The following is a 27,927-nucleotide window of genomic DNA, read 5'->3' as shown; positions in this document are numbered from 1 at the left end:
GGTATGAATGGAATCATATGATGAAAAATAGACTTATATTTTACATTAGATTGCTTTACAGCAATGACTTTTAGTGAATGTATGCCAGGTATAAAAAATAACTCACTTTAGTCATTAACACTATCTTGAGTATATTAGTGTATATGTAAGCATGCATGTTTATGCATAACAACTACCATTCACCACTAAGTGGCAGTGACGTCACTGCCTTGCTTGTGCCAGGCTATGTGCACTTTAAAGCCTTATACATGATCGAATGCCTGCTGGTAGTCTGTCACATGACAGACCCAAGTGCCATGGGTTGACAAACTGAGATGACTGCAGATGCACCACCTGTGTCCCAGACTGTGCCAACGTGCTGTATTTTAGTCACCCGGCAACCCGCTTGTTGTTGTGCGCATCGCTCCTCTGGCCTCCGCACGTTGCGTCCTTCACGAGCCTCCTCCACAGAGGCTGATCTTGACACTGCTGGTACCAGATCTTTGGCAAGTGCACTCTGGACAATACCCTCTCCTACCACATCATTCCATCTCTTTTCTAACCCGTGCCACGCCCGTTCAGCCACTTCTATCCGGCCGAACAAAAGCTCTTGCGCATGCATTGGCGAGTAGGATGGCGGGGGAAGAGGGGTGGCCGGGCAGGGAACGCCGTTGCAGGAAGAGAGGGAGGAGGGGAAATGTAAACAGAAGAAGAGACAACACCCACGAGCCAGCAGCCAGAGGGCCACGGAGACAATGAGGAGGTGGAGAAGGCCCCTGGCCCTACCATGGCCAACTGGGCGGGGGAGGTCGAGGCGAGAGAGGGCCAGGAAAGAGCACCGGGGGATGGAGGATGGGAGTAGAACTTTGCATAAAGTGAATGAAAGAAAGTGGAGGGCGTCGAGGTCCTCGAGGTGATCTGCTCCCGTGCGTGATCCGGAACCTGCCGGTCTTTCGCCGGATGCGGTGACATCGGAGGAGGATGTGGTGGTGGCAAAGGTGGGACAGGGAAGAGGAGCCCTTCCGAAGTTAGGGGACGAGGGACAATTGCTCGACCTAGGAGGAAAAAACAGGTACAAAGTGCTGGAAGAGGTGTCGGGGTCAGATTAGATACCGCAGAGCATGGAACTTATGGTGGCTTTGGTAAACGTGCGAGGGATCTGGGGCAGGGCCAGACGAACGGCAGTGATACAGTACTTGCAAGCAATGAAAAATGACATAATATTCCTGCAAGAATGCCACCTGCCATATTCCCCCGGCGGGGCAGAATTGATAGAGCCCTGGGTCGGCCGTTACTTTTGGTAAGGGAGTAATGGTAATAAGAACACTGATGTCGTCATACTCTTGGGCAGCCGAAAGGTCGAGATACTGGAGACACAAGATGTGGTCACCGGCCGGCTCCACTACATTGACGTTCCTACGATGGGGGAGGAATTGTTGGATAACGTGGCGGCCCTGTTGCTGACACTGCAGCATGTTATATTGGGCAGGGATTTTAACTGCTCTGCCTGGCAGATGTCATACAGGCATCCAGAAGCAGGAAGCTGGACCCCTGCACCAGGACACTGAACCGGCTGCTTCAGGACTTTAAACTGACAGATACTTTTCCATTGATGCACCAATTTGGCTGGGGTATACTTGGTCTAACAGCTCCGGAGCATCGCAGTCGAGGATAGATTTTCTTTTCGTGTCTGCCAAAGTCAAGACGGAGGGTGCGGGGATAGAGCCCTTTTCTTTTTCCGATCACAAGATGACGACGGCGAAATTTCGAATCCCGGGCGGCCTGCGGTTGGGGAGGGGGATCTGGAAAATGAATCTAAGCCTTCTAAAGGATGAAAAAGTGATCGGGGATTTTTTCAGTAGGTACGAGGAATTGCAGAGCTTGCAGGGTTGCTTCGGCACCCTTGTGGAATGGTGGAAAATAGTAAAGGGCAGGGCCAGGGATTTCTTCCAGGCTCAGAGCAGGAGGAGGAGCGTCAGGAATTAATTGAGAAGGTGGAATGACCGGTTGGAAAGGGCCTATAAATTGCTAGAACTGGGCTTCCCAGTTATGATGGAGATAGGACGGCTAAAGGAGAAAATTACCTCGACAGTGGAGAAGCAAGCAGCACAACTCGTTTATGGGGGTAGGGTCAAGGCGGTGGAGGAAGGAGAAAAATGCACTAGATTTTTCTTCAAAAAACGTAGGGAAGCAGATAACGTAGTCAGGGAGCTGGTAAGCCCCGACCCGGGGCAAACTGACAACTGCAGAAGCAATTGCGGAGTTCGGCACGGGACTATTACAGGGAACTATATGGGAGTAAGGTGTCGGAGGCCGGGGCAAAATAATCCCTTCTGGGAGAGGTAAACCAAGTGATCACAGATCCCGGGGGAATAATTTCAGATGGGGGCGCTCGAAGAGGCTGTGAAGGGACAACGCAGGCACAAAACATGGACGGGATTCCAGCTGAATTTTATACTACTTTCTGGAACACAGATAAACACGACATATTACTATTGTACAGAAATCCTGGAGGATGGCCCAGTGCCGGAATTCATGAGGAGGGGGGTATTCGCCCTCATATATAAGGGGAAGGGGGAACGCAACAACCTGGGGAGCTGGCGCTCCATCTCTTTACTGAACTCGGACTATTTATTTTCGTCATTCTGTGTGTCTTATCACCATATAGATGTATTGCGATTTTCCTTTAACTTAAAACTCGTTCGCCTGGCTTACGCTGGCGTGGTTGTGGGGTGGGGCCATTATTAAGCCTGCGTCGGATGTGCAGATGGCTTTTGCGATAACGATCTTTTTGCTCTGGCGTGAAATTCCTTCCTCGCGCTCTGCGGGAGATACAAAGGCGGCCGGAAGTACCTCTATCTCTGGATGCTTTTGATTTAACTTTCCCTCCCTTCTTGGTGACCCTGGAGGCTGTATCCATCAAACCATGTTTGTTTGTGAAATCGTCCCCTGGCCATCTGGTGATTCGCAGATAACGTCTCTGCCCTCTCCTGGAGTTTATTATTCGATACATTTATGGCCTTTTTCCAATTTCCATCTGTGTTTGCGTGTTTTTGGGTTTGTGTGTTTTATTCATTATTTCGGGTAATTAAAAAGAATATATATGCGAATATTAGTATTGATATTAATTTTGGAAAAAGGTAGATATCCAACACAATCCATATATTATCAGAGCATTTTTTTGCATGTTCGCCACAAGTACGTGTGGTTAATACAGACAGGATTCCTTGAAAAAAATGATGTTGTTTGGTGTTTTAATATCTTAACAACTGTTTTATTTTTTGATTTAAAGCTTTCGTGACTGCAGTAATTCATATTCTTAGTTTTTTCGGTAAAGTCACGTTGAAGAGAAACAACAAAATAACAAAATATATATAAAACAATAAAAAATTCTCACGACGTTTCGACCATAACTCAAACGGTCATCATCAGGTGTGTCGGTTTGCATAAATTTATTTTGAAAACGGCATATTTATTTGTTTTATATATATTTTGTTATTTTGTTGTTTCTCTTCAACTGTTTTATTATTATTGGTTCTTTCAGTAAAGTCACGTAGAAGGGAAACAATAAAATAATAAAAAGAAAGGTTAAAACGTATTGTTATATCCCACGGGGGTGATTGACCACCTGGCGAATATGCAGAAGCTGTATTTGCATGGAAACCAACTGTCTGCTTTACCCCCCGGGGTATTTGACAAACTGACTCAACTAACTATCTTGAGTCTGTACGACAACCAACTCTCGGCTCTGTCCGCCGGGGTGTTTGACCGCCTCATAAATCTGAAGGAGCTGTATTTTTCTAATAACCAGCTGACATCTCTCCCCGCTGGGTGTTTTGACAAACTCACCAAGCTCATGACTCTGAGTCTGTACAAACAGCATCTGAAGAACGTCCCTGACAGCCTTTATATCGACATCATCGTGCAGCACTGGACAATTAAACAGTGATGCTAGGAACATGGACACGATCTAGATGACATGGAATGCGGTTGTGACATCACACTAGAACATAGGTCATGTAGAGATAATTCCGGGTAGTGTTTAGTGGCACCCCTCCTCGAAACGTGCAGTGGAATTTCTCCACGTTCTAACCAAATTAAGCCAAACGCTCCACCACCAGCAGTCCCGTGAGCAAGAAAGCAACTGGAGGGATGCACCTTTACCTCTTAACTGAGAGACCAGGACAAATTGTACCGTGCGTTGACTTAGGCCGCCATGCAGTTTGGAGACGGTTTGGAACCGGTAACCAATTCTGAAAACGGTTACTGGAATACAGGTTGTCATCTAACACCTCTAATAACTCGTGCTACTTGAAATCTAGTTGGGAGTATGAAAGAACACGTTTTAATGTGACTCAATATTGATATCGAACACGTTCATATATTAACTGCATCTGCTATACAGTATCTCACTAGCAACCAGCTGCAGGCCATTCCCAAGGGAGCGTTTGACGGCCTGGGGAATCTGGAGATTCTGTACATGTGCTGCAACAAGCTCACAGAGATGCCCAGTGGCGCGTTTGACAAACTCACCCGGCTGAAGAAGTTGAGTCTGGAGCAGAATCAACTGAAGAGCGTTCCCAGGGCGCGTTTCACAAACGGAGCCAGCACATTTCTAGATTTGAAGCTTTCGTGACTGCAAGGATCCATACTCTTTGGTTCTATTCGGTAAAGTCACGTAAGTAAAAAATGAACAAAAATCACGACGTTTCGGCCACAACACAAGTGACCTTCATCAGGTGAAGGGACCAACCTGTCCAGAGGACAGCATTGGAGTGAAACAAGTCAAGCGCAGGTCGCCTCCTTTAATCTGAGTGGGTCAACAGAAAAAAACGCCTTGACAAAAGAATGAGCTCGCAAATAGTGAGACGAAACGACATGTCTCTGACCGAATTCGCGAGCACAAATCAGATTTGAAACACGGCAGAACGAATTATTTTGCCATGGCTGATCACTGTTACAACGCTGTGGGTGATCACGATAGTCTTCTCCGATACCAAGGTTCTATGTAAACCCACGGATTTCTATCAGAGATTTGTTCACGAGGCAATTCAGATTTACAAACACAGACTTAATTTCAACCGAGTAGATGGCTTCATATTTAAGCAACTATTGTAAAGTTGTTCTAAATCGAACCAAACGTTAAAGGAATTTTTAATGGTACAGTATGTTCATTCAATTAGTGGCATCCCAAACTCTCACGGTGGTGCTAATGTAGTTTTTTATGCTATTTGCGAGCTTGCACAGCTTTACATTTTATGCTAATTCCTTTGTCTAGGCGTTTTTTTTCTGTTTACCCACTCACAGCTTAAAGGAGGCGACCTGCGCTTGACTTTTTTCACTCCAACGCTGTCCTCTGGACAGGTTGGTCCCTTCACCTGATGAAGGCCACTTGTGTTGTGGCCGAAACGTCGTGATTTTTGTTTATTTTGTACCTACGTAAATTTACCGAATAGAACCAAAGAGTATGGAGCCAGCACAGCCAGAAACGGTTTCTGCTTGTCCGCTGGGTACTGGGATAGAGATGAAGCTCGGAACGAGTAGTGTTCAGTTTATAAAGCTACCGCGTTATTAAGATCCACAGTCATCGTCACCATCGTCATGATGTCCTCTTGTGCCTTCGTGCATCAGTGAATATTAAGTGAGTAAATGGTGTTAAAAATGATAGCTGATATTGAGCGGTTACAGAAACTCATGCGTGCTGTGCGGGACTGCGTTCATGCAGCAACAACAAGAACACAACGATAACCACTACACAACGAAACACCAAAAAATAACAATGACATATAACAAAGCACACAACAACCACACCACAACACACGATAATTCACACAGAGCAACTAAACAAACAGCACCAACAACGCGTCACTTTCCTCACACAGGAATTGGACACACATCCGATTGTAGCAACATACCAAGACTCAATGAGGCTCCCATGGGCAGGCAAATGCGGGAATTAATTACCCTGATCGAGTACAAATGTTCCACACAGACAGTGCGCACGGCATAGAGCGAGGTACCGAGATGTGAGGTGAACACAACGCCACTAATGCGAGGAAGGGACCCGTGTTGAACTCCACTGCCGTATGAAGAGCGACGCTCTCTTGTAGAGGCTGCTCTACAGCATGAGATCAGCATCTGCAATTCGTGCTCAGTGATGAACTCACAGCCCTCCTCGCCGGTTTGTTTGATAGTCTGACGCAACTTACTGTCCTGGACCTTGGTACCAACCAGCTAACAGTTCTACCCACGGGGGTGTTTGATCGCCTGGTGAATCTGCAGCAGCTGTATCTGGGGGCAAACCAGCTGTTGGCTCTATCCGTTGGGGTGTTCGACAAACTGACCCAGCTCACTCATCTGGGTCTGGACCTCAACCAACTGAAGAGCGTACCACTGACGCAGGCCTCTACTCGCATCGGAATTCTAAGCAAGTTCTGCTCTACCAACGTCTTGGGGTTGGAACAGCCGTATGCAGGGTTAGCGTCCACTAGGATGGAGCAGCACGCCTTGATAATCGCCATTATGCCATCCTGGTGAAGGGAGGCGCGGTGGAGAGAGAGAAAAAAGCTCGTGAAAAAAACGCTAAGATGCCAGCTAGCAACCTCAGCAAAGATGAGCGTTTTGAATTATATAAATTAAAAAAGAGGGATGCCATTGTAGTCCTCTCAGCTGACAAGGGCAATGCTACTGTCATCATGGATAAAATAGAATACAACAAAATTAAATAATTACTCGACGATGGTAGTTATACAAAAATAAAAATAGATCCCACCAACAACCTCGTCACACAAACCAACGAAATAATTTCTGATTCAACCGCATTAATTGATCAATCTAAACAGTTTTCGTTGAAACCTTCTGCTGCCAGGCCACCAAGATTATACGGCTTACCAAAAATACATAAAGTAGATACACCTCTTCGTCCCATCGTCTCTACTATCAACTCCCCCACCTACAAACTGGCTCGTTTTTTGTCTGAAATCCTGCGTCCTTTCACTGGAAAAGCAACTTTTGCGGTACAAAATTCTACTCACCTGGTATCGACAATCAAGGGTATTTCCCTGTCCCCAGACGACCTGCTTGTCAGTTTTGATGTAGTTTCCTTATTCACCAAGGTTCCTGTACCTGACACCATCGCAATCATTGAAGACTTGGTTCATCAAGGACTAAACACTGAGGTACCCCCCTTGGTGAGACACTGTTCAACCAATACATACTTCACTTGGAATGGAACTTTCTACAAACAAACTGAGGGCACCCCAATGGGCTCCCCCCTATCTCCGGTTATAGCTAATATTTTCATGGAGAAATTTGAGACTGATGCCATCCAGACTGCCACTCTGCGCCCAACCTTATGGAAGAGGTACGTGGATGACACTTGTGTCATCTGGCCACATGGCCGGCCTGCTCTAGACCAATTCTTCGACCACATCAATTCCATACACCCAGCCATCAGATTTACCATGGAAGTCGAAAAAGATGGCAAGCTACCTTTTTTGGATGTCCTAATAAAAAAGAGACCTGATGGTTCAATGAGCCACTCTGTCTACAGGAAAGCTACCCATACCGATGCTTATCTGAAACCAGATTCCCACCACCATCCATCACAGAAGAATTATCTCATCAAGACTCTGTACCATAGAGCCCAATGCATATCCGACCAGGAACACATAGGCAGTGAACTCAAGCACGTACACCAAGCTCTTAAGGCTAATGGTTACTCCGACTATACAATCCGCAAAGCTATCACTCAAACCATGAAGAAGGACCCTCTTGAGGAGCCTTTCAAAACCATCACTTTACCCTACATTGCGGGGATCACAAAAAAGATCTCCAAAATCATGAATAAACACAAGATCCAGGTCTGTTTCAACACATTACATAAAATCCGTGATCTGGTTCCGTCTGTAAAAGATGTGATTCCGGACATACAATACCCTGGTGTCTACAAACTAAGTTTCCTCTGTGGTAGTAGTTACATTGGAGAAACCAAACGCCATGTCTCGGACCGCATTCGTGAACACAAAGCAGACCTTAAACACGGTAGGACCAACACCTCGGCCGTGACAGATCATTGGTACAATTCAGTAGGCTCACATGACATTGACTTTTCCAAGACAGAGGTTCTTTGTAAGCCATCTGGCTACCATGAGAGATTCGTTTATGAGGCTATCCACATATACAAGCACAGCTACAATTTCAACCGAGAAGATGGATTCTGGCTTAGCAAACATTGGAAGGATTTGATAAACCATTTCAGGTCTTAATTGATTGTTCACGCTTACGGTGGCTTTCAGACAGCATACATTAAATTTTTCGTCTCCCCCCTCCTCTTTTCAGAACATAGATGGACTAGTCCTTCTAAATAAACTGCTAAATCGCTGCGCGTGGCGCTGACGTTTTTTTATAACTAAATACACCGTTTGAAAATAAATTAATCAATGCAAACCGACACACCTGATGACGACCGTTTGTGTTATAGTCGAAACGTCGTGAGAATGTTTATTGTTTTATATATATTTTATTATTTTATTGTTTCCCATCAACGTGACTTTACCGAAAGAGCTAAGAATAAGATTGTGGATTGTTACGCTTTTTAGCATGCTTTTGTCTTCCATGTATGTAAATATGCATTATTCATCTATGTCCAGCAAACGAATACAACACAGCTATGTACCTCATATTCTCTAGTTGAACTGTTAAAAAAACATCCTGGTCGAAGCCGAACATCAACATCCCATCAAAGCGATTGCCAGCCAAACGTAATCGTCGCTTCGACTCGCACCCCCACTGCTACCGTTCAGCCTCTGCCCCCGGCGCAGAGCACTATGCGCAATGGAGATAGTTTGCTGCTCCATGACCTCGTGTATGGAGGTGCGCTCGCTGTCGGCCATCTTGTCGGACTGCGCCCATCCACGCGGCTTGCTTCTCAGCCGGTGGCTAGAGCCGAACTCGGGAAAAGCGCTCAGCCCTGGCGGTGTTCAATACGTTTATAGTGAGAAATGAAGTCATCATATCAAGTTATCACCTACTCTTCATATTCATTTCCAAAATAAAACCAACTTGTGCATCATCGTTATTGTCATCGCGCAATCCGTGTCCCTGTAACGCGTTAAGACATGCATGGAACAGGGAGCGTCTGTTCTAGCTACAGTAGTGGTGCTGGCAGTAGCTGTCGCCATCTTCCACTACCCTGCAATGCAACATTCCACCCAGCAGCTGCATGTGATCAGATCCCCCACATAGGCTGCACCGCGTCCAATGGTGGCTTTGGGAACCATGATGGTGATGATGGCTGTGATGATGATGATAATGTGGTGGTGATGATTATGATGTGGTGGTGGTGATGATGATGACGACGACGATGGCAGTATGGTCCCGCAGTCGATTGAGATGGCTGATATGTTTAAGCTGCTCCCGTCTGTAGAGTTTGTTGTGCGGATGTCAGAACAGGCGAGACGTAAATATGGCAGTACCGAGAGGAGGCACTACCACCATGTGTTATTGTTCAAGGGAAATGTATTGTATTGCGAATCAAAGTTATTTCCTGCTCAAATGAAGATTGCGGCATTGGTGCTAATCTCTTGTGTACAGCACTGAATGAATGGTGGAAATTTCACATTCATAAACCGGGGGCAAGTCTTTCCAAAGGACAACCACTGCTGACTTCCCCATGAAACACATTCCTGCGGAGGGAGCTCGTAGGAACGTTGGGTTGCTCGGTCAATGGCCAGGGTCAACGGCGGCGTGATGTAATCCGCAAATATGCCCGACTGTGAGGGCGGACACCAGCCGGCGTGAGTAGGTTAAACGTTGAGTTTTATAAAGGCACCACGGGGTAACCAGCCCCTCCCCACCCAGTCCCACCCTCCCCACCCAGCCCCTCCCCACTCTCCCCACCCAGCCCCTCCCCACTCTCCCCACCCAGCCCCTCCCCACTCTCCCCACCCAGCCCCTCCCCACCCAGCCCCTCCCTCCCCACCCAGCCCCTTCCCACCCTCCCCTCTCCACCCAGCCCCACCCCTCACATTTTTGGATGCACGACGGACGGACGAACACAATAATCCCTTGTGAGCTGGTGTAACCAGGAGGTTCCTACCAGTATTAATTCTCATTTTATCGACCACATCTATACAACATTCGTTACACGCACAATTTCCTACGGTACATCGATTAATCGCTTCGTGAATTTAGTCATCTAATTAAATTCAATATTCATATTAATTGACTACATTTAACTAAGTCCGACCTCATCGTCAATTGTAAAGACACCATCTCTGGTTATATAAAACATCAGTTGAGTTAACTTGCAAACATTATCATAAGACTATCAGTAACATCAAGCAATTCCTAATTCAATAAATCGTCCTTTTTGTAACCACAACACGAAACACAGCGATCAGCTTTTCAATTAAGCGAGGGGGATGAGACCCCACTGGGTCAAACACCCCCTCGGAGAGACTCTCAATTTGATTGCCACTCAAAACCAGGACCTGGGTGTTAACAAAGATCCCAGAGGGAACTGAACTCAGTCTCTTTTTGCCACAGTCCGTTATTTGGAGTACACCAGACCAACTGAACTTTCCACACGAACACTGCAAGATTCGCGGAACTGAATCCAGGCTCAGTCAGCAGCATCCTTGACATCCCCCAGCTCCCGCAACAATGAAGATGGAGACTTGTGGATTTAAAATGAATAAAGGCATTTGCCGATGCATCGATTCGTGGGTTACTTTAATTGTAACGCTCATAACACACTCAATAACAATCTTAAATGCAAATAATATGTGCAATCTATTATGTACTGTGTGTGCAAGGAGTCACATCTGTACAGCTTCTTGTCTGTACCTGAGAGAGTGCACGGAGCCTCACGCATATCTCAATGCATCTCTCGCAGCGAGATGATGGTGACAAAAAAATCTCTCAATGTATCTATATCGATATTTGTGCAAACATAATGTAACTATTTACATTATGAGACCTCCTTTGCCAGTAACAAGATATAGAAATAGGTTTAACCCTTTTAACTGGCACAAAAACTGACACCTTTATTCAAGGCATCATGTTTGCAATAACCACAACACAAGCAGTCAAAATGCAAACAAAAGAGACAACTCTGATAATAATATGCACTGTTCTTGAATTTGATTCGTCCACACCCGAGACGGCTTTTCTTAGAGCCTAGTCTCCACTAGTGTTGGACCAGAAGACGCCAAAAGGCGTACAACTCAAAAACAGCGCCACTATCAGAGTATTGAGGGCTCGGGATGAGCATTTACATTATGAGACCTCCTTTGCCAGTAACAAGATATATAAATAGGTTTAACCCTTTTAACTGGCACAAAAACTGACACCTTTATTCAAGGCATCATGTTTGCAATAACCACAACACAAGCAGTCAAAATGCAAACAAAAGAGACAACTCTGATAATAATATGCACTGTCCTTGAATTTGATTGACCAGTCAGTTTTTTGTGCTAGTTAAAAGGGTAGAACCAATCAAATTCAAGGACAGTGCATATCATTATCAGAGTTGTCTCTTTTGTTTGCATTTTGACTGCTTGTGTTGTGGTTATTGCAAACATGATGCCTTGAATGAAGGTGTCAGTTTTTGTGCCAGTTAAAAGGGTAAAACCTATTTCTATATAATGTAACTAGCCTTTTGCCCGTCCAAGGACGGGTGTATTTCAGTAAATCTGAAAATAGCAAGCGAAAAGCAGACCGCGACGTGATATTCATTGCATCAATTCGTGTGCAATGTGTAAGGCCGTGGTGACACAGACTTATTTCACTTTAAGGTTATTATAATCCCTTGAAGTAACGACCTTGTTACTTCTATGTCTCAAAAGTGTTACGGAGATCACATGACGTTAGGGTTCTGCATTTGTAGTGATGGTTGTAAGTTGACGCTGAGGAGGGGGAAGGAGGCGCCTCGCCCCCCCCCCCCCCCCATGTGACTGAGTTGAATAACATAACATATCCAAGTAAAATCCTACTTTGATTATTATATTTGTAGTGGTTGACTTCACACGGACCACTTCGTCTTTTCTCCGACGCCACTTTTATTACAAACTCTCCACATTCAACACCTGTTACTTCATCGTTTCTCCGCTCGCCGCCGCTCACTCGCTCCGCTCCCTTCCCTGTCGCTCGCTGTCTCTCTCCGTCGCCCACTGTCTCAATCCGTCGCCCGCTGCCTCTCCCCGTCGCCCGCTGCCTCTCTCCGTCGCCCGCTGCCTCTCTCCGTCGCCCGCTGCCTCTCCCCGTCGCCCGCTGCCTCTCTCCGTCGCCCGCCGTCTCTCTCCGTCTCCATCTCGCTCTGTCTCTGTCCCACTCTGTATCTCTGTATCTCGCTGTCGCTCGCTGTCTCTCGTTGCCTCTCATGATCTCTCTCTCTGTCTCTATCTCGTCTCCATCTCTTTCTGTCTCTCCTGGTCTCTGACTTGTTTCTATCTCTCTCTGTCTCTCCTTGTCTCCATCTCTCTCCATCTCTCCTTGTCTCTCCTTGTCTCTGCCTTGTCTCTATCTTGTATCTATCTCTCTATGTCGCTCCTTGTCTCTCCTTGTCTCTATCTTGTCTCTTGTTTCACTGCTCGCCTGTTCTGTCTCTCATGTCTTCTCTCCGTCTCCTCCCGACCTGCTCTGTTCCAGTCCCAGTGACAACTCTCTCTCCCTGCTCTCTCATCCCCGAATATATCCCAGTCCTCATCAACTACCAATTAATTAAGCGGCATTCCCTCGACGCCTTGTCCCTGGCACCTGTCGTTATCACCCCCCGTCTTCCGACAATGCGGCGCCACTCTGCCCCTGACAACAATACCCGGCCAATCACCGCCATGCATCTCATACCCACTTAATTGGGCCATCTCCCTTTTGCCGTTCCCCCATGCAGCACCTGTCCGGCCCGACACAACCCCACTGTCCATAACTCGCACGTCTTTACAATCCTCCCTGTATGTGCGTGTTAATCCACTACATATTCATACTCACATCTCCACAGTGTCCGCAATGTCCGTTCGAAATCATGGAACTGCCTCATTGACTCTCATGGGGTTAGAAATAAACCCCCCTGGCGCAAGCTCTTCCGCCGGGGTGTTTAACAAACTGACAGAGCTCACACTAATGGATCTTGGCAAAAACCAGCTGCGGGCCTTTCCCGAGGGAGCGTTTGACCGCCTGAGTAATCTGCAGGAGCTGTACATGTGCTGCAACAAGCTGACAGAGCTGCCCCGTGGCACTGAGAAACTCACCCAGCTGAGGCGGTTGAGTCTTTTCCAGAATCAGCTGAAGAGCATACCAGACATAGAGCCTGACTGTTGAACATAGAATCATTTGCTGATGATGACAATGTTTGTGGTTTTGATGATTTGACGATGGTCATAATTTAGATAACAATGATGATTACTGTGATTCCTGTCAAAGACCCTGAGATGATAATTACGATTAAATATTACAAATTATTATAATGAATAGGTATTACCAAGTGATGGTTATGATGATGATGACGACAACATTATACGATGTGGTATTTATTTTTCCCATGTATTGTTCATTGCCACTTCATGTTAAACAAAGGCCTCTATATGCAGAGGACATTAGCACTCGACTTATCCCACACGGGATAAGCCTAGTGCGACTGGAGACATTGCGTACGAATGCACACGTGTCCTTTGCTGAACAGAGGCATGAACGCACACACGCGGCTCTGCGTGTGACATTGTCACATCTCGGAAGCTCAGCAGATTCGAGCCTGGATAGTGTGTGGATGTGTGGCCACAGAGCTGCGGGGCTACGTGGTGGGCATTAGAGGGCAGCGCAGCAATGAGGACCACAATGGACGATGTATGGGAAAAAGATGTGTGCGTTGTTTATTTATTTATCTGTCCAGCAGCTGCCGCGTTGAACTCGCGCGCATAAAGAGTTGGGCCTGGACAAAACACATGTTGCACGTGTTTAGCAATTATCAGGAGCGTGCAGCGTGTACTTGCTCAATTTGTGTATGAACAGATATGATTGAGTAAACGTACACTCAAACATGTACCTTGGGTTATGGTGACGAAAATAAAACTTGCATAAATATTGTTTTAATTAGATAATTCGTTGCGGCAGGGGGTAACTGTGCATTTTCACTTGGCACTTCGAGGCGGCTTACCGGTCGGTGAACTGGACCGAGGAGAAAGCGCTGAGAGCTCTGCCCACGGTGTTAGACGATGACGCACTCACTGTTTTCCGGGCCATACCCGCAGGGAAGAAGATGACACTAAAACATGCATTCGCCAAGTTGGCCGAAGTATACGAACCACCTTCTGACACCCATATGAAGTGTTTGCAGTGGAGGCGAGGAGAGGCCAAGATGCCTCTCTCCTACCACAGCGTGTTGTTGGCGTTGGGACAAGCGGTATATCAGGCTCTAGACCCGAAAGGCCTTGACTCTGATTTTCGAAAGGATGTTGGGATTGGCGTGCGAAATGTGGTTTGTCTTGCCAGTCATCGATGAGGATGAGCAGACGTCCCGATGGGCCGCCCGATGTCTGCAGGCCCTCGAGAACTTTCGCTGTTGTTCTCAGATGGTAGCCTGGACGGGCAAACCCGGCCGAGATGGTGAGCAGCGCGTTGCTGACGTTGGGAGAAGTGGCGTATCCTGCTGTAGACCCGAAAGGCCTTGACTCTGATGATCGAAAGGATGTTGGGACTGGCGTGCGAAATGTGGTTTGTCTTGCCGGTCATCGATGAGGATGAGCAGACGTCCCGATGGGCCGCCCGATGTCTGTAGGCCCTCGAGAACTTGCGCTGTTGGTCTCAGATTGCGGCCTGGACGGGCGACCCCGGCCGAGATGGTGAGCCAGTTGGGTGATCACCACAGAACGTCGTGAATCAGTTGACAGAGGACCTACCGATGGAGGGTGACGTCGCAGCTGCCGTTGCAACTTGGAGTCAGACGGGTTGTATTCAAGGAATTGAAGTGCGAGTGTTAGTTGGTATGGGTGCTTCCGCCACCATATTTTCAGATGTGATTTTTGACCTGTTGCCGATCAGGGACCCGATGGTTAGACCGGTGTTGAGTGCATGCGTCGCGGCGAATGGTGGTAGCATTGGGATTATAGGGAAAATAGAAGCCAGCGTCGAGATTGGCGAGATTTCAGTTGTTGGGCCAGTACTTATCCCGAGGACGCTGGCGGTGCCCTGCCTTTTGGGCACGGATTTTTTTGGAAAATGCCCATTAAGATCCTCACTGATCAGGGCTGTGTGGAGATGCCGTCGGGCCGCAGACTGCTTTTTTTGCGGTCCCCACACAAGAGTACAGTTGCTAATGTTATGGTCCTGGCTTTTGTCAAGGACTCGGTGCATATCTCACCGGGATCGGTGATGTTGGTGCCGCTGTGCTATCAAAAACGAATACAGGCAGTGGACCCTCAATCAGGCGTCTTGTTGACTCTGTCGAATTCAGTGGCGCTAGTTAGCACACAGACAGTCGTCCGCCTCAATCAAAAGCTGTTCTTGGAGGTGCTAAATGCAGGACCAGAGACGGCTGTGCTTCAGGTGGGGACGGTATTGGCTTACGCGACAGCCGCGTTTCATTAAGGGAATGGAATTGCGTGCAACGGGATTGTTGGCGTGGTGGATAAACATGTCGCATTGGATAAGACGTGGGGGGAGGTCGTGTCAAGACAACCTGCAGTTGTCTCCAGTACTGCAGGGAGAGTTACGATCGCTACCACGAGAGGTTTTGGATGTGTTTGGGAAAAGGACTGGTTGTATATGTGTGTGTCAGGCACGGGTCATTGTGCACCTTCAGTGGCGAAGCCCTCTCCTGGGAGAGTGGAGCCCGATGAGGAGGTCGCGCTGGCGGATAGTATTTTGTACCTTAAGCGTACTGATTGGGGAGGATTGCATCAAGTGGAAAATGGATTGAAGGACTCAGCTCCCTCTGATGGCCTGCAACCGGTCCTAAGGGATGGTATTTTGATGATGTACAAGGATGGGTTATGTCGGCACCGTTTTGTTGTGCCCACTGCCCTCCGCAGCAAGCTGACTCGGGGAACGCACTAGAATAAGTTGTTACACCATGGGGTGCGGAAAACCTTGTTAACGTTGCAACACGATTATTATTATTATTGGCCGGAAATGTCGAGCAACGTGCATGACCTCATTCAGGGTTGCACGGAATGCGGGCATAGGAAGCCGCCGTTGGAAAAGTCACAGCCTCCATTGCAGTCTATTTCGGTTACGCGCATCAACAAGTTGGTCGCACTCGACATCCTTGGGCCATTTCCTGACACGCAGAAAGGGAACATTTCTCTCGGTTGGAGTTGAATGTTTATCACGATGGCCTTTGGCCTGGCCACTGCTCGACCAGTTGGCAGCCTCTGTTGTGGATGCATTTTTGCATGGATACGTGTTGGACAATGGTGCACCCGAGCAGCTTCTCATGGATCAGGGCCGAATTTTTTTCCTCTAAGCTACTACGAGAAGTTTGCAATGTGCTAGGCAATTATAAGATTCGAAGTTCCCCGTACCATCCCCAGGATAGTAGAACGGCTTCATAAAACTCTGCCAGCTATGCTCACTCGTGCTGTCAGAGCAGCCCAAACGAATTGGGATCTGCATGTTCCTGGAGTGTTGGCTGCATATAGAACGGCTCCTCACGCTTCCACTGGATTTCGCCTTTTTTCCTCATGTACGGGAGGGAGAGTGATCCTCCTACGGATATTCAATTGGGGTTGTCTATGAAAAAATGCAAAATCTACGTTGCCTGCGCCCTTGGAAATCACTTTGGAACGTGTTTTGGCAGCCCTAAAAGCGGCGAAATTAAACACCGCCAAGGCGCTGGCGGCTAACGAACGGAATTCGGGAAGGAGGGACCACGAGTTGCATTGGGCTGTGGGGGATCAGGCATGGTTGCCTTGGCTGCAAGTGCCATTGGGAACGTCCTCCAAATTGTATCGCCCATTGCAGGGTCCTGTGGAAGTGGTGGAAGTCCAACGGCCACAATTCGTGCGCATAAGAGTTGGCCGTCACTGTTGGTTTGTGTCTGTTGTGTCCAACGAGCTAGGGGAAACTCATGTGGAGAGTGGGCGTCAGGAGATCTGTATGGTGCCGTCCGCAGCTTCAAAACCCTAACCGACACGGCCCGTGATCTCACCGAACGCGAGGCGCCGCTGACCGAGGCGGAAGCCGCGACACCTTCAAAGCCAGGAGTGGGACCATCTTCCTTGGAAGTTCGGGCGGTGCCCACATCTTCTGTCAGCATTGCAAAGATTGTCCCGATGGAGGGACCGGCGGCAGGAACTCTATCCAAATGTTGCTAAATTGAATGAACCCATTGGTTGTGGGGTTATGTGGGGATTAAAGGGGTTGCATTGCGTGATTTACAGAAGGAATTTTTTTCCCTCTCCCTCTCTGTTCCGATTGTTGTTCTCCTGCTTCCCTAAGTTGTTGCTTAAATTCCCCCCTTGATTGCAGTTAACTCTGCCCTATTCAGAAACACATTTTTTTATAGTGTTCATGTTCTAGGGGTGCTTTTATGCTCCCTTGCGTTTTCAGTATTATTGGTTCAAAGTTTTGATGGCTGCCAGGAGGAGATTGGACAGCTTTTCATCACAGATTCGAGGCCACTTACATCTCGGTGGGATGGACATCTAGGGAGGCACTTCAAGCTCTTCCCCCGGCCATCCCCGAGTCGATTAGAGTGACCCTCGAGCAAGCCTACACCGATATGGCCGCTATTTTTAATCGCCCGTCTAATGTTTGAAGAAGATTCAGGCTGCGGTGACGGGAAGAGAATGAGACGCCACTGGCTTATCACAGTACACTCCTTGCCTTGGGGCACGCGGCCTTGGATTCCCTCGCCTTGAAACAGCTTCTCTCCTTGGCTCGGGAGTCGGGAGTCACCCTTGCAGTGGCAGAGGAAGATGACCTGACTTCTCTGCAGGTGGCACACGGCATCCAAGCACACCTCAAGCTTAAGGATGGGCTGGCGGTGGCGCCAAGTGCAACTGAGCCAGATGGAGATGAGCGAGCGTGTGCCTCTTTCGCCTGGAGATCAGAGAGGAGTGCTAGCCTGCGGCCATCAGCACGGGAATGGCGCCCCGAACTGAGCCAGTGACCTGGGCGTTCTTAGTATACCTGCTATAGGTGCGGCTGCCCGGGCCACATCTCCGTCGACTGCCGCCACGGGACATGCGGAAACGATAGGGAAAAAGGAAGGAAAGGAGAAAAACATTTGGATGTCATCCACGATTAAATTTTAGGGAAAATGAAACAAAAAAAGAGAGATTTAAGTTGTTAAATAAGAGAAAAATTAGGGAACCAAGAACAGACCCTTGGGGAACACCAACAGTGAAAGGGGCTGAGGTGGAAGTGTCAATGATGAATGAGACCGCAGAGGTGCTCAGACAGAGATAGGACTGTAACCAGTAAAGTGGTGTAACGGAAATACAAAGGTAAGAGAGAGTAGAGAGAAGAGTAGGATTGGGAACTGTGTCGAAAGCTGAGGACAGATCAAGTAGTTTAAGAATAGAATAGAGACCAGCATGAGCAGAGTTAGCCAGAATATTCTTAATATAAAGAAAAGCCGTTTCAGTTCAATGAGAGGGATGAAAACAAGATTGGAATTGGGGGTAGAGGGAGTTAGAAGAGATGTAGTGGGTAAGATAAAAGTATACCAGGAGTTTTAAGAGTTTGGAGATATATCGGTGAAGAAAATGGGGCGGTAGATGTATCAGATGCATCACTCTTTTCGCCTTATTGGGGATTTTTTTAGTCATTTATCCAAATGCTATGTTGATGGTTATTATCCGTGTCACGTCGTGAGACAAAGCATCCATTCGGAACCCTTGCAGAGCAGTGCAACCCATCCTGTTACAAAATGGCGCACGCAAGCGTTTAGACAAATTAATGTGGCTCAAGCACACAACCACTTATACTCCCCGCTGAGACAATTTGCTGCGTTTCAGTTGCACTCGTATTAACCACTTGTAATTCTGAACAATCAAGAATAAAAAAGCTACGCCTCATACTTCTTTGGTAAAAAAAAGTGTTTGCTTTTTATAAATGCACTGCTGTTAGGAAGTGTTGCGTTCACCGATGACTTTGTACGTACATTTATTTTAATAGGTGTTATTAATCAATGTGTTGCACACTCGAAATGAAGGACGTTTGCAGGTGCACCAAATCGAGGGCAAACATTTATTGTGGTAAATCTGTAAATTGCAACAGCACGTGTGTCACATAGCAATCCTTTACCGAGTCCCCATTCAGGTCTGTCGCTTTTGGGGCTGTACATGAGGGTCCTGACATTCTAGTTCCCTCAATTGATTTCATATTTGATTTAAAAATTTCGACCGCAAAAGGGTGATCGCACTGGCCACGATAAACCAATCGAGAGGGTTACGAGGCAGACCATGTTTGGGACGGCTTTTCTGGTCCCCTCCCCGGATGGGTTGAGCAGAGTGGACCCGAAAGAGGACTGCCCAGTCACATTTACAGCGACTGAATTACACTCCTCCCTCATCCAATTGTCAGACGATCATCTTACAACTTCCACCTTCATGCCAAGTCATAGCTGGTCGCCTCCAGACCTCATAATCCTACTCTTGTCACTATTAGTTGATTGCCGAAGGACTGTTTTGTGTTCTAGGGTGAAAAACGGACAGTGGATGGTGCCTGTGCGTTATTTATTTTAACGTGGGATTGCCGTTGCACGCCAACAACCACCTGATCTTGACCTAGCAGGGTCCTAACACAATGGCAAGGTAAACCGAGACGATTGGGAACCGCGCTCTTCTGCAGCCCGAATCCGCCTTCACAGCCGTTGAGGATATAAGTGTAGGGGACTAAATGGAGAACAAACGTTACACAAAGTTACTAAACATCCAGAAAATAGAAACAACACATGTGCTGGGAGAAACAAAGATAACATGTTGTGAAGGGATAATTAACACAGGTGGCAGATTGTCTACCATCCGGAGAGGAATGGGGCACAGGTGGTGAAGGGATCATTAATGAGGTACGTTGGCAAGAGAACACAGGTGGTTAAGAATTAAGGACCGAGAGGCAGATATAAAATGGTGAACGGCGCGGGCAATAGGCGCACTTGCCTGGAAACCGCGTTAACTGTTAAAATAAAAGTCTCGCCTGCCTCTTCTTCTACACCTCATTGGAGCTCCTTTACACAAGTACCCACTTCCGCCTGTTCAGCCGCTACGGCACTTGTGCCTGTGCCCCATCAGCCAGGGTTGCTGACAGGCCTTTTCGGCTACTGTCGTGGCCCGGAGACAAAAACCCTACCGTATTCACCCTGTCAAGTGCTCACTCGCACACAGTGAACTACCACATCATTTAACGCTGCCTTTAACCAGGAGGTGTTTGACCACCTGCTAAATCCGAAGGTTCTGTATTTTTACAGCAACCAGCTGACAGCTCTACCTGCTGGGCTCTTTGACAGCTTACCCAGCTAACTCATCTGGACCTTTAGGGAAACCAGGCTCTGCCTGCAGCTACCTGCTTTGGTTCTGCACAGAAACCAGCTGAAGTGCATTCCCACGCGTGAGCCTCTCTCTGGGTTCACTGGGACCCGCGCAGTCACACGGATAACTCGTGTTCCTTCTAGAACACATGAGCAAGGAAGTCATAAGAGAACAGAGCAAAATATCGCAAGGCTCTCATCAGCACGAATGCGCTTTAGTATATAAAGATTATGAACCAAGGCTGAATGTACGTAGAAATAAGAAATAATAAAATTACATAATAGCGTACGACGTTTCGATTGCAACACAAGCAATCATCATCAGGTACAGAAGAGCTAAATTTAAAAGAGAGAGGAAACACAACCGCAGATATATATAGATACCCAAGTAGAGGGAATTAACACAGATACACCAGGGGATACAGAGAGAGACGGAGGAGCACACTAAATCAAACAGGGTTTAGCCAAATTTGGAAACATATAAAGCAACACAGACGGTCGGTCAAAACACAATTAACGCATGGTCTGGTTGATTACGCTATTTCAAAGATTGCTAAATTGCAAGTTAAGTGTGAAATTTAAGAGAGTGATAGCATACAGACCGCATACACATATATAGACATCCAAGCAGAACGAGTTAGCACAGAGACACATGGGGAGAGACACGCAGACAGTGAAGCAGCATCTCTGTGTCGAGGCCTTAAATAGACAGACGACGGGGCTGGGACTGAGAGACAATGGGACACAAATTAGCATGAAGAGAGTATACATCAAAGGACGGCGCGGGTGGATGACACAAGTTGTCAAGCACATAGGGGCTGCGGAGGAAGCAGCAGCACACACTCGGAGACACCAAGGCACACACACAGGCAGAGACAGCACAGTGACACAAACCCAAGCCAAGACACAAAGGTAGACACACCAGCAGAGACAACACAAACACACAGACTTCATACCTCCCCGTAGAGGTGGTTCAAACTTGATTTGGCGCTTTCGTGACTGCAGGAATAACTCTTTGGTTTTTTTTCGGTAAAGTCACGTAGAAATTATAAATAATAAAATTACATAATAGCGTACCACGTTTCGATTGCAACAGAAGCAATCATCATCAGGTACAGAAGAGCTAAATTTTAAGAGAGAGAGGAAACACATAACCGCAGATATATATACAGACACCCAAGTAGAGGGAATTAACACAGATACACAAGGGGATACAGAGAGAGACGGAGGAGCACACTAAATCAAACAGGGTTTAGCAAAATTTGGAAACCATATAAAGCAACACAGACGGTCGGTCAAAACACAATTAATGCATAGTCTGGTTGATTACGCTATTTCAAAGGTTGCTAAATTGCAAGTTAAGTGTGAAACAACACTACGGTAACGCCGCTGCCTCGCCCCCAACCCCCCACCTCTCTCTCCTCCCAGCTCTCCCGTCGCCGCCGCAGATCTTGCTCTGCCCCCCCCACCTCTCTCTCCCCCCAGCTGCCCCCCCACCTCTCTCTCCCCCCAGCTGCCCCACCCCCCAACCACCACCTCTCTCTTCCCAGCTCTCCTGTCGCCGTTAACCATTGCGCGCACTTCAAACATTGTCATTTAACTGTACAAACAATTCATTTAAAACGCGATAACATGTGCAATTTTAGTGTGAGTGGTTTATTCAGCAGTGCTTTAGTCAAAGGTAAGTGTTGCATAGTGGATAGTCCTACCATGAAAAAAATAGACGAGTTATGACATGTCACACGTGTAAAATATTTTTGGGATAGCCCGCACCTCCATATACCCCGCAGGGTCTTGTTTTGTTTGTAAAAAGTGGTATACCCGCGGGTTATATGCGGGAAAATACGGTAATTGCCAAGAGGAAAATGGAGAGAAGGGAGGTAGGGCAGGTAACGGCCAAGACAGTATGAAGGGGAAAATGGAAGAAGGGAGAGAGGGGCAAAGGGGAGAGAGAAGAGAGAAGAAGGTGCAGCAGTTGTCCGGCCTGCAGCCCAGCCACGCCGTCGCTGACCTCCTCCCCCAAGCTGTACAATAGCACGGGGAGCACGGCAAGGGCACCCATGCTGCGGAGGCGGATCACCGCTGCGTGGACAAGAACCTGCCCCTCACGCCCAGCACGCTGATGAAGGGGAGACAGCCCCCCCCCCGCCACAGCAAGAGCCCGATCGCAGGCCCCTTCTGTCACGGCCATCGATATATTCCTGGATGGCCATAGACCCCAAGTGGCCCAGTGAAAGTGCCGCACGATGCAAGCGTCAGAGCCGCAAACAACTGCCGGCAATTCAGTCAGATTGCCGAGAGCACACCCGGCAGGCACGGGGGAGACTCGGGGATGCGGCGGCGAGATGTTGGACGGCGAGAACACCGTGCCGCATGAGCGCCACCACGAGCAGCCGCCGGCAACCAGGCCGCCAAGATGGTGCCTGGAAGGCGTGGGCACAGGCAGGACACCTGGGAGGAAAGTGCAGGCCACACAGGGTGGCTAGGTGTGGGCGTGGCTCAGCAAGCACCTGCCAACAGCCGAACCGCCCCCCCCAGCAGGCGTGCGGACAAGCAGCACACGTGGGACAGCAGTGGCACCCCCAACTAAAGCAAGGGCCTGTCCAAAGTAATGAAACACAAAATAGGGCCTCTTCAATATAATCAAACAAGTAAAACTGAAAAATAATTGTAGAGAACAGAAAAAAATAGGAAAAAGGAGAATAAGGTGGGGGATGGATGGATGGACGGGGAGGGAGCAGATGGCTGCTGCTGGTAGCTATCACATCACTGCCACTTTTTGGCTCCCCTCTCCCCCCATCAAAGAGCCTCTTTGTACTCATTGTTTTTTCCCAATGAGTAATTTTATGCAGTCACGAAAGCTTTATTACTTTATTAGCCTCTTTGTAAACAATGTTACTGTAAATATTTTCATTGCTTACACGAGATCATCCAACATAAAGCGGTCCATGGTGGGACTGCCAAATTTAGTCCCACCATTTTTAAAGATTGTCCTTGTGCCTTGTTAATGGTCATCGCAAAGATGAGCTGAATGGGGAATTGAAGCCTCTTAAATTCAAAATACTGTGTAATTTGGGATTATAATATGTATGCTTTTCATGAGTGTAGCTTTGATCATAGTTGAATGTAATTCTTTTACAATAAACATTGTGCCATTGCATAATCTAGGTGGGTCCAAGTTTCTCAATATCAAGACAGGTGCCCTAATTTTGGAACACCCAGGAGTTTCAGAGGATTCAAGAATTCAACTGGATAGTGAACAATTTGATCAGGGTCCAACACTGAGTTAATGGATTTGTAGGCCTCTCCAGATACTTTCTGCAACAAAATGGAATTTGTTCTATACTCTTTGGTTCTATTGAGTCTGGATCCTAGCAGTCACGAAAGCTTTAAATCTAGAATGGAATTTATTCTGTCAACAGCCTATTTTTTGGAGCCAAAATATCCCTCTGCCATTGCCAGATAACATCATGAAATGTTGTTGCATGCTTGGATACACTTTTTCCTCCAGTTCCTCTTCTGAAATGGAAAGGATGCTTTTAGACATGGTGATAAGTCGACCTCTGCCTTCAGTAAGAATACTGCCATTTCCAATATCAAGAAGAGCTGCAAAAACGTTTCCTGCCTGTTAGTATCCATGGAGACACACGCACATGTTTGTAGTTAGCTTCATTTTCAACACGTGTCTCCAGAGGAATTATGACTTGATGCAGGCATTTAACTCATCAGCTATGACTTGGCAGGTAAGCACTGTCAGACGTCACCAGCCATGATATAAGTTACACCACCCTGGAATTGTCCAGAAGGTCCTGTAAAGTGGTGTTGACAGCCTCAAATGCTCACTTGTGGGACATGGTGCATTCATCCCACGATATGAATTCACAATTAACCAGGACTTGTGCAAGGGCAGTTCCCTTTTAAACATTGCAAACAGGGGATTATTATCGGGATAGATCCAATGGAAGCTTGGATGTGGAATGGGTAGTTCTTCCTCCAGTAAGCAGAGTTGCTGCAATCCCTGATAATGGCACAGCCAGAGCAATTTTCTTCCTCTGACGAACTTTATCCAGGAGCAGGTTGGTAACAAATGTCTTCTCAGTACCACCAGGTGCATCAAGGAAAAATATGCCTCCATTTTTTACTCAATGTCTTCCAAGATTTGCGTGCTGGCTTCTCTCTGTGCATCCATCAGCTTTGGTTCATTTTCCTCAATACAGTTAAGAAGCTCTAAACCGTTACTGCAATAAACCTGTCCAAGGACAGGTGTATTGCAGTAAATCTTAAACTTGCAAGTGTAAAGCAGACCGCGACGTGATATTCATTGCATTAAAGCATGTGCAATATGTCACGGCGCGGTGACACAGACCTATTTCATTTTTAGGTTATAATCTCTTGTTAATCATGACGTCCTTTTTACTTTAATGCCTCAATAGCGTTATGGACATCGCGTGATGTGAGGGTTCTAGCTTTGTAGTGAGGGTTGAAAGTTGACGCCGAGGAGAGGGGAGGCGCCTCGGCCCCCCATGTGGAGTGACGTCAGCCACTAATTATTATGAATGGGGGGGGGGTCCATTTGGAGGCCGTCACCTTATAATGATTATTAATGAGGGTGGCTGTTCGATGTGGAGTGACGTCACCTGCTCATGATTATTAATGAGGGCGGATGGTGCTCCATGTGGAGTGACGTCACCTGCTCATGATTATTAATGAGGGTGGGGGGCATGTGGAAGACGTAACCTGTTCATGATTATTAATGAGAGGGGCTGGTCGACGTGGAGTGACGTGTTGCGCAGACAATATTGGCTCATTATAGTAGGTAATAATAATGGGGGGGGGGGGGTCGATTTGCAGGACGTCACCTGTTCATGATTATGAATGAGGGGGGCTCTTCAATGTGGAATGACGTCACGTGCTCATGATTATTAATGAGGGGGGAGAGTTGTCAATGTGGATTGACGTCACCTGCTCATGATTATTAATGAGGGGGGGGGGGGTCCATGTGGAGGACGTTACCTGTTCATGATTATTAATGAGGGGGGCTGGTCGATGTAGAGTGAAATTACGAACGTTGCACACGGACATTTTTGGCTCATTATAGTAGATAATAATGGGGGTGGGTGTCCATTTGGAGGATGTCACCTGTTCACGATCTTATATATTAAAGTCTCCGCGTGCGCGCGCTTGCGGTGGATTTGGCTCTCAAACGGTGGGGTTCAAGTCCGAAAAAAATTGCCGGGTGGCATGCCCCGAGCCCCGCGATGGGAATAGGCTATTCCGTTTTCCCAGCCGTCAACTTTAAATTAGTTTAATTAGCGATTTAGTGCCATTCTTATTTTAATAATTTACTTACTGCACGAGCTCGACCTCGACCGTACCAACTGACGACAATTGCGTGGGGGGGGGAGGGCGGACCCTGTTACGTGATGCGCGTTCAGTCGAGCTCACGGCCACACCACGGCACTGTCACGTGAGTACTTTGTGCTATAGAGTCACTAAATATACTGATATACTGTCAGCATGTAATATACAGTCAGCATGTACTCCTGTAGAGTCGATAAATACTGCTATAAAGTCAGCATGTACTACTGTACAGTCGATATCTACTGCTATACAGTCAGCATGTACTACTGTACAGTCCATAAATACTGCTATAGAGTCAGCATGTACTACTGTAGAGTCGATATCTACTGCTATACAGTCAGCATGTACTACTGTACCGTCGATTAATACTGCTATAGAGTCAGCATGTACTACTGGTGAGTCCATATATATACTGCTATAGAGTCAGCATGTACTACTGTACAGTCCATAAATACTGCTATAGAGTCAGCATGTACTACTGTAGAGTCGATATCTACTGCTATACAGTCAGCATGTACTACTGTACCGTCGATTAATACTGCTATAGAGTCAGCATGTACTACTGGTGAGTCCATATATCTACTGCTATAGAGTCAGCATGTACTACTGTACAGTCCATAAATGCTGCTATGGAGTCAGCATGTACTACTGTACAGTCCATAAATACTGCTATGAAGTCAGCATGTACTACTGTACAGTCCATAAATACTGCTATACAGTCAGCATGTACTACTGTACAGTCTATATATACTGCTATAGAGTCAGCATGTACTACTCTACTCATAGCAGGTACCACCACTGTCGCTTGCCCTGCTGTAATCATAGCTTACACCACAGTATACATGCACTGCTGCAGGGAAAGCAGGTACCACCACAATATGCACTGCTGTAATCATACGAGGTACCAGCACATTCAGTATGCACTGCTGTTGTTAAACCATGTACCACCACAGTATGCACTCCTTTTGTAATAGCCGCTACCACCACTGTCAGTATGCTTTGCCTTTGTGATAGCAGGTTCCACCACAGTCACTAGACACTGCTGTAGTGATACCACAAACCACCACAGTCGGTTTGCACTGCTGTAGTTGAAGCAGGTACCACCGCAGGCTGTGTGCACTGCTGTAGTGAAAGCAGGTACCACCACAGTCGGTATGCACTGCTGTAGTCAGTGCATACCGTCGTGGTGTGTGTGCGTAAATCCACGTATGTGTGTGCATAAGTCAATGTGTGTGCGTGGTGTGTGTGTGTAGAAAACTACTCTTTTTTAATTAAGTTACTTCTTTCACAGTAATAATGGCTGCGTCTAAGTCCATGTATGTCTGTGGTTCGATGTGCATGTCTGCGGCCATGTGTGTGTGTGAGTCAATGTGTGTGTGTCGCTCCATGTCAGTCAGTGTAAGTAGATTTATTTTTATGTGTGTTTTTTGGTCCATGTGTGTGTTTTTTGGTCCATGTGTGCGTGTGAGTCCATGTGTGTGTGTATGTACATGTGTGTGTGTGTATGTACATGTGTGTGTGTGTGTGCGTACATCCATGTGTGTGCGTACGTCCATGTGTGCGTACGTCCATGAGTGTGTCTCAGTCTATTTTTGTGTGCCTCTATGTGCGTGTGTCAGTCCATTTATGTTTGTGTGGGAGTCTATGTGTCTCAGTCGATGTGTGTATGGCAATGTGTCTATGTGTGACAGTCCATGTGTGTGTGCGTCGATATGTATGTGTGTGTAAGTTCATGTCTGTGTGTGTGAGTCTATGTATGTGTGAGTCGATGTGTGTCTGTCAGTCGATGTGTGTGCGTGGGTCCATGTGTGTGTGTAAGTCCCTGTGTGTGTGTCTGTAAGTCCCTGTGTGTGTCTGTAAGTCCATATGTGTGTGTGTAGGTCAATGTGTCTGTAAGTCTATGTATGTGTGTGTGTCACTCGATGTGTGTGTGTAAGTCAATGTGTGTGTGTGTGACTTGATATGTGTGTGTGTGTGTGCGATAGTGTAGCGGTTAGCGCGCTGCGCTATGAACCTGGCGACACGAGTTCGATTCCCGCTCACGGCCAACACCAGTGACGATTATCTGAACCGGTCCTGGGCCTCCCCTAGGTCGACTCAACCTGGTGCGGTGTGTAAAC

General features: G+C 47.2%; 1 protein-coding gene and 1 long non-coding RNA gene across 2 annotated transcripts in view; both read left to right on the top strand.

Moving 5' to 3' along the window:
- The window catches only part of LOC142925516 (uncharacterized), a 37,376-nt gene extending 18,379 nt beyond the window's left edge, over positions 1-18,997 (top strand). The window contains exon 3 of the long non-coding RNA XR_012942462.1: positions 17,087-18,997. This is a non-coding gene — a long non-coding RNA (uncharacterized LOC142925516). The remainder of the gene's footprint in view (positions 1-17,086) is intronic.
- On the top strand, positions 4,196-17,622 carry LOC116944358 (uncharacterized). The gene is made up of 4 exons (XM_076068371.1): positions 4,196-4,222; positions 4,385-4,564; positions 6,109-6,512; positions 12,708-17,622. The coding sequence occupies exons 1-4, from the start codon at positions 4,196-4,198 to the stop codon at positions 13,297-13,299; spliced, it is 1,203 nt and encodes a 400-aa protein (XP_075924486.1). The 3' UTR covers positions 13,300-17,622.
- Positions 18,998-27,927: the final 8,930 nt, after the last annotated feature.

Source organism: Petromyzon marinus, chromosome 21 (assembly GCF_048934315.1).
Source record: "Petromyzon marinus isolate PM22_M1 ecotype Great Lakes invasive population chromosome 21, UKy_Petmar_22M1.pri1.0, whole genome shotgun sequence".
Taxonomy (NCBI): Eukaryota; Metazoa; Chordata; class Hyperoartia; order Petromyzontiformes; family Petromyzontidae; genus Petromyzon; species Petromyzon marinus.
This window is presented reverse-complemented; position numbering and strand designations above follow the sequence as displayed.

Excerpts from the sequence above, each read along its gene's own strand:
- LOC116944358 (XM_076068371.1), top strand. The coding sequence starts at position 4,196 with ATGCAGTTTGGAGACGGTTTGGAACCG. Across the intron at positions 4,223-4,384 it reads TTGGAGACGGTTTGGAACCG|TATCTCACTAGCAACCAGCT; the intron begins GTAACCAATTCT and ends TCTGCTATACAG. Across the intron at positions 4,565-6,108 it reads AACTGAAGAGCGTTCCCAGG|GATCAGCATCTGCAATTCGT; the intron begins GCGCGTTTCACA and ends TCTACAGCATGA.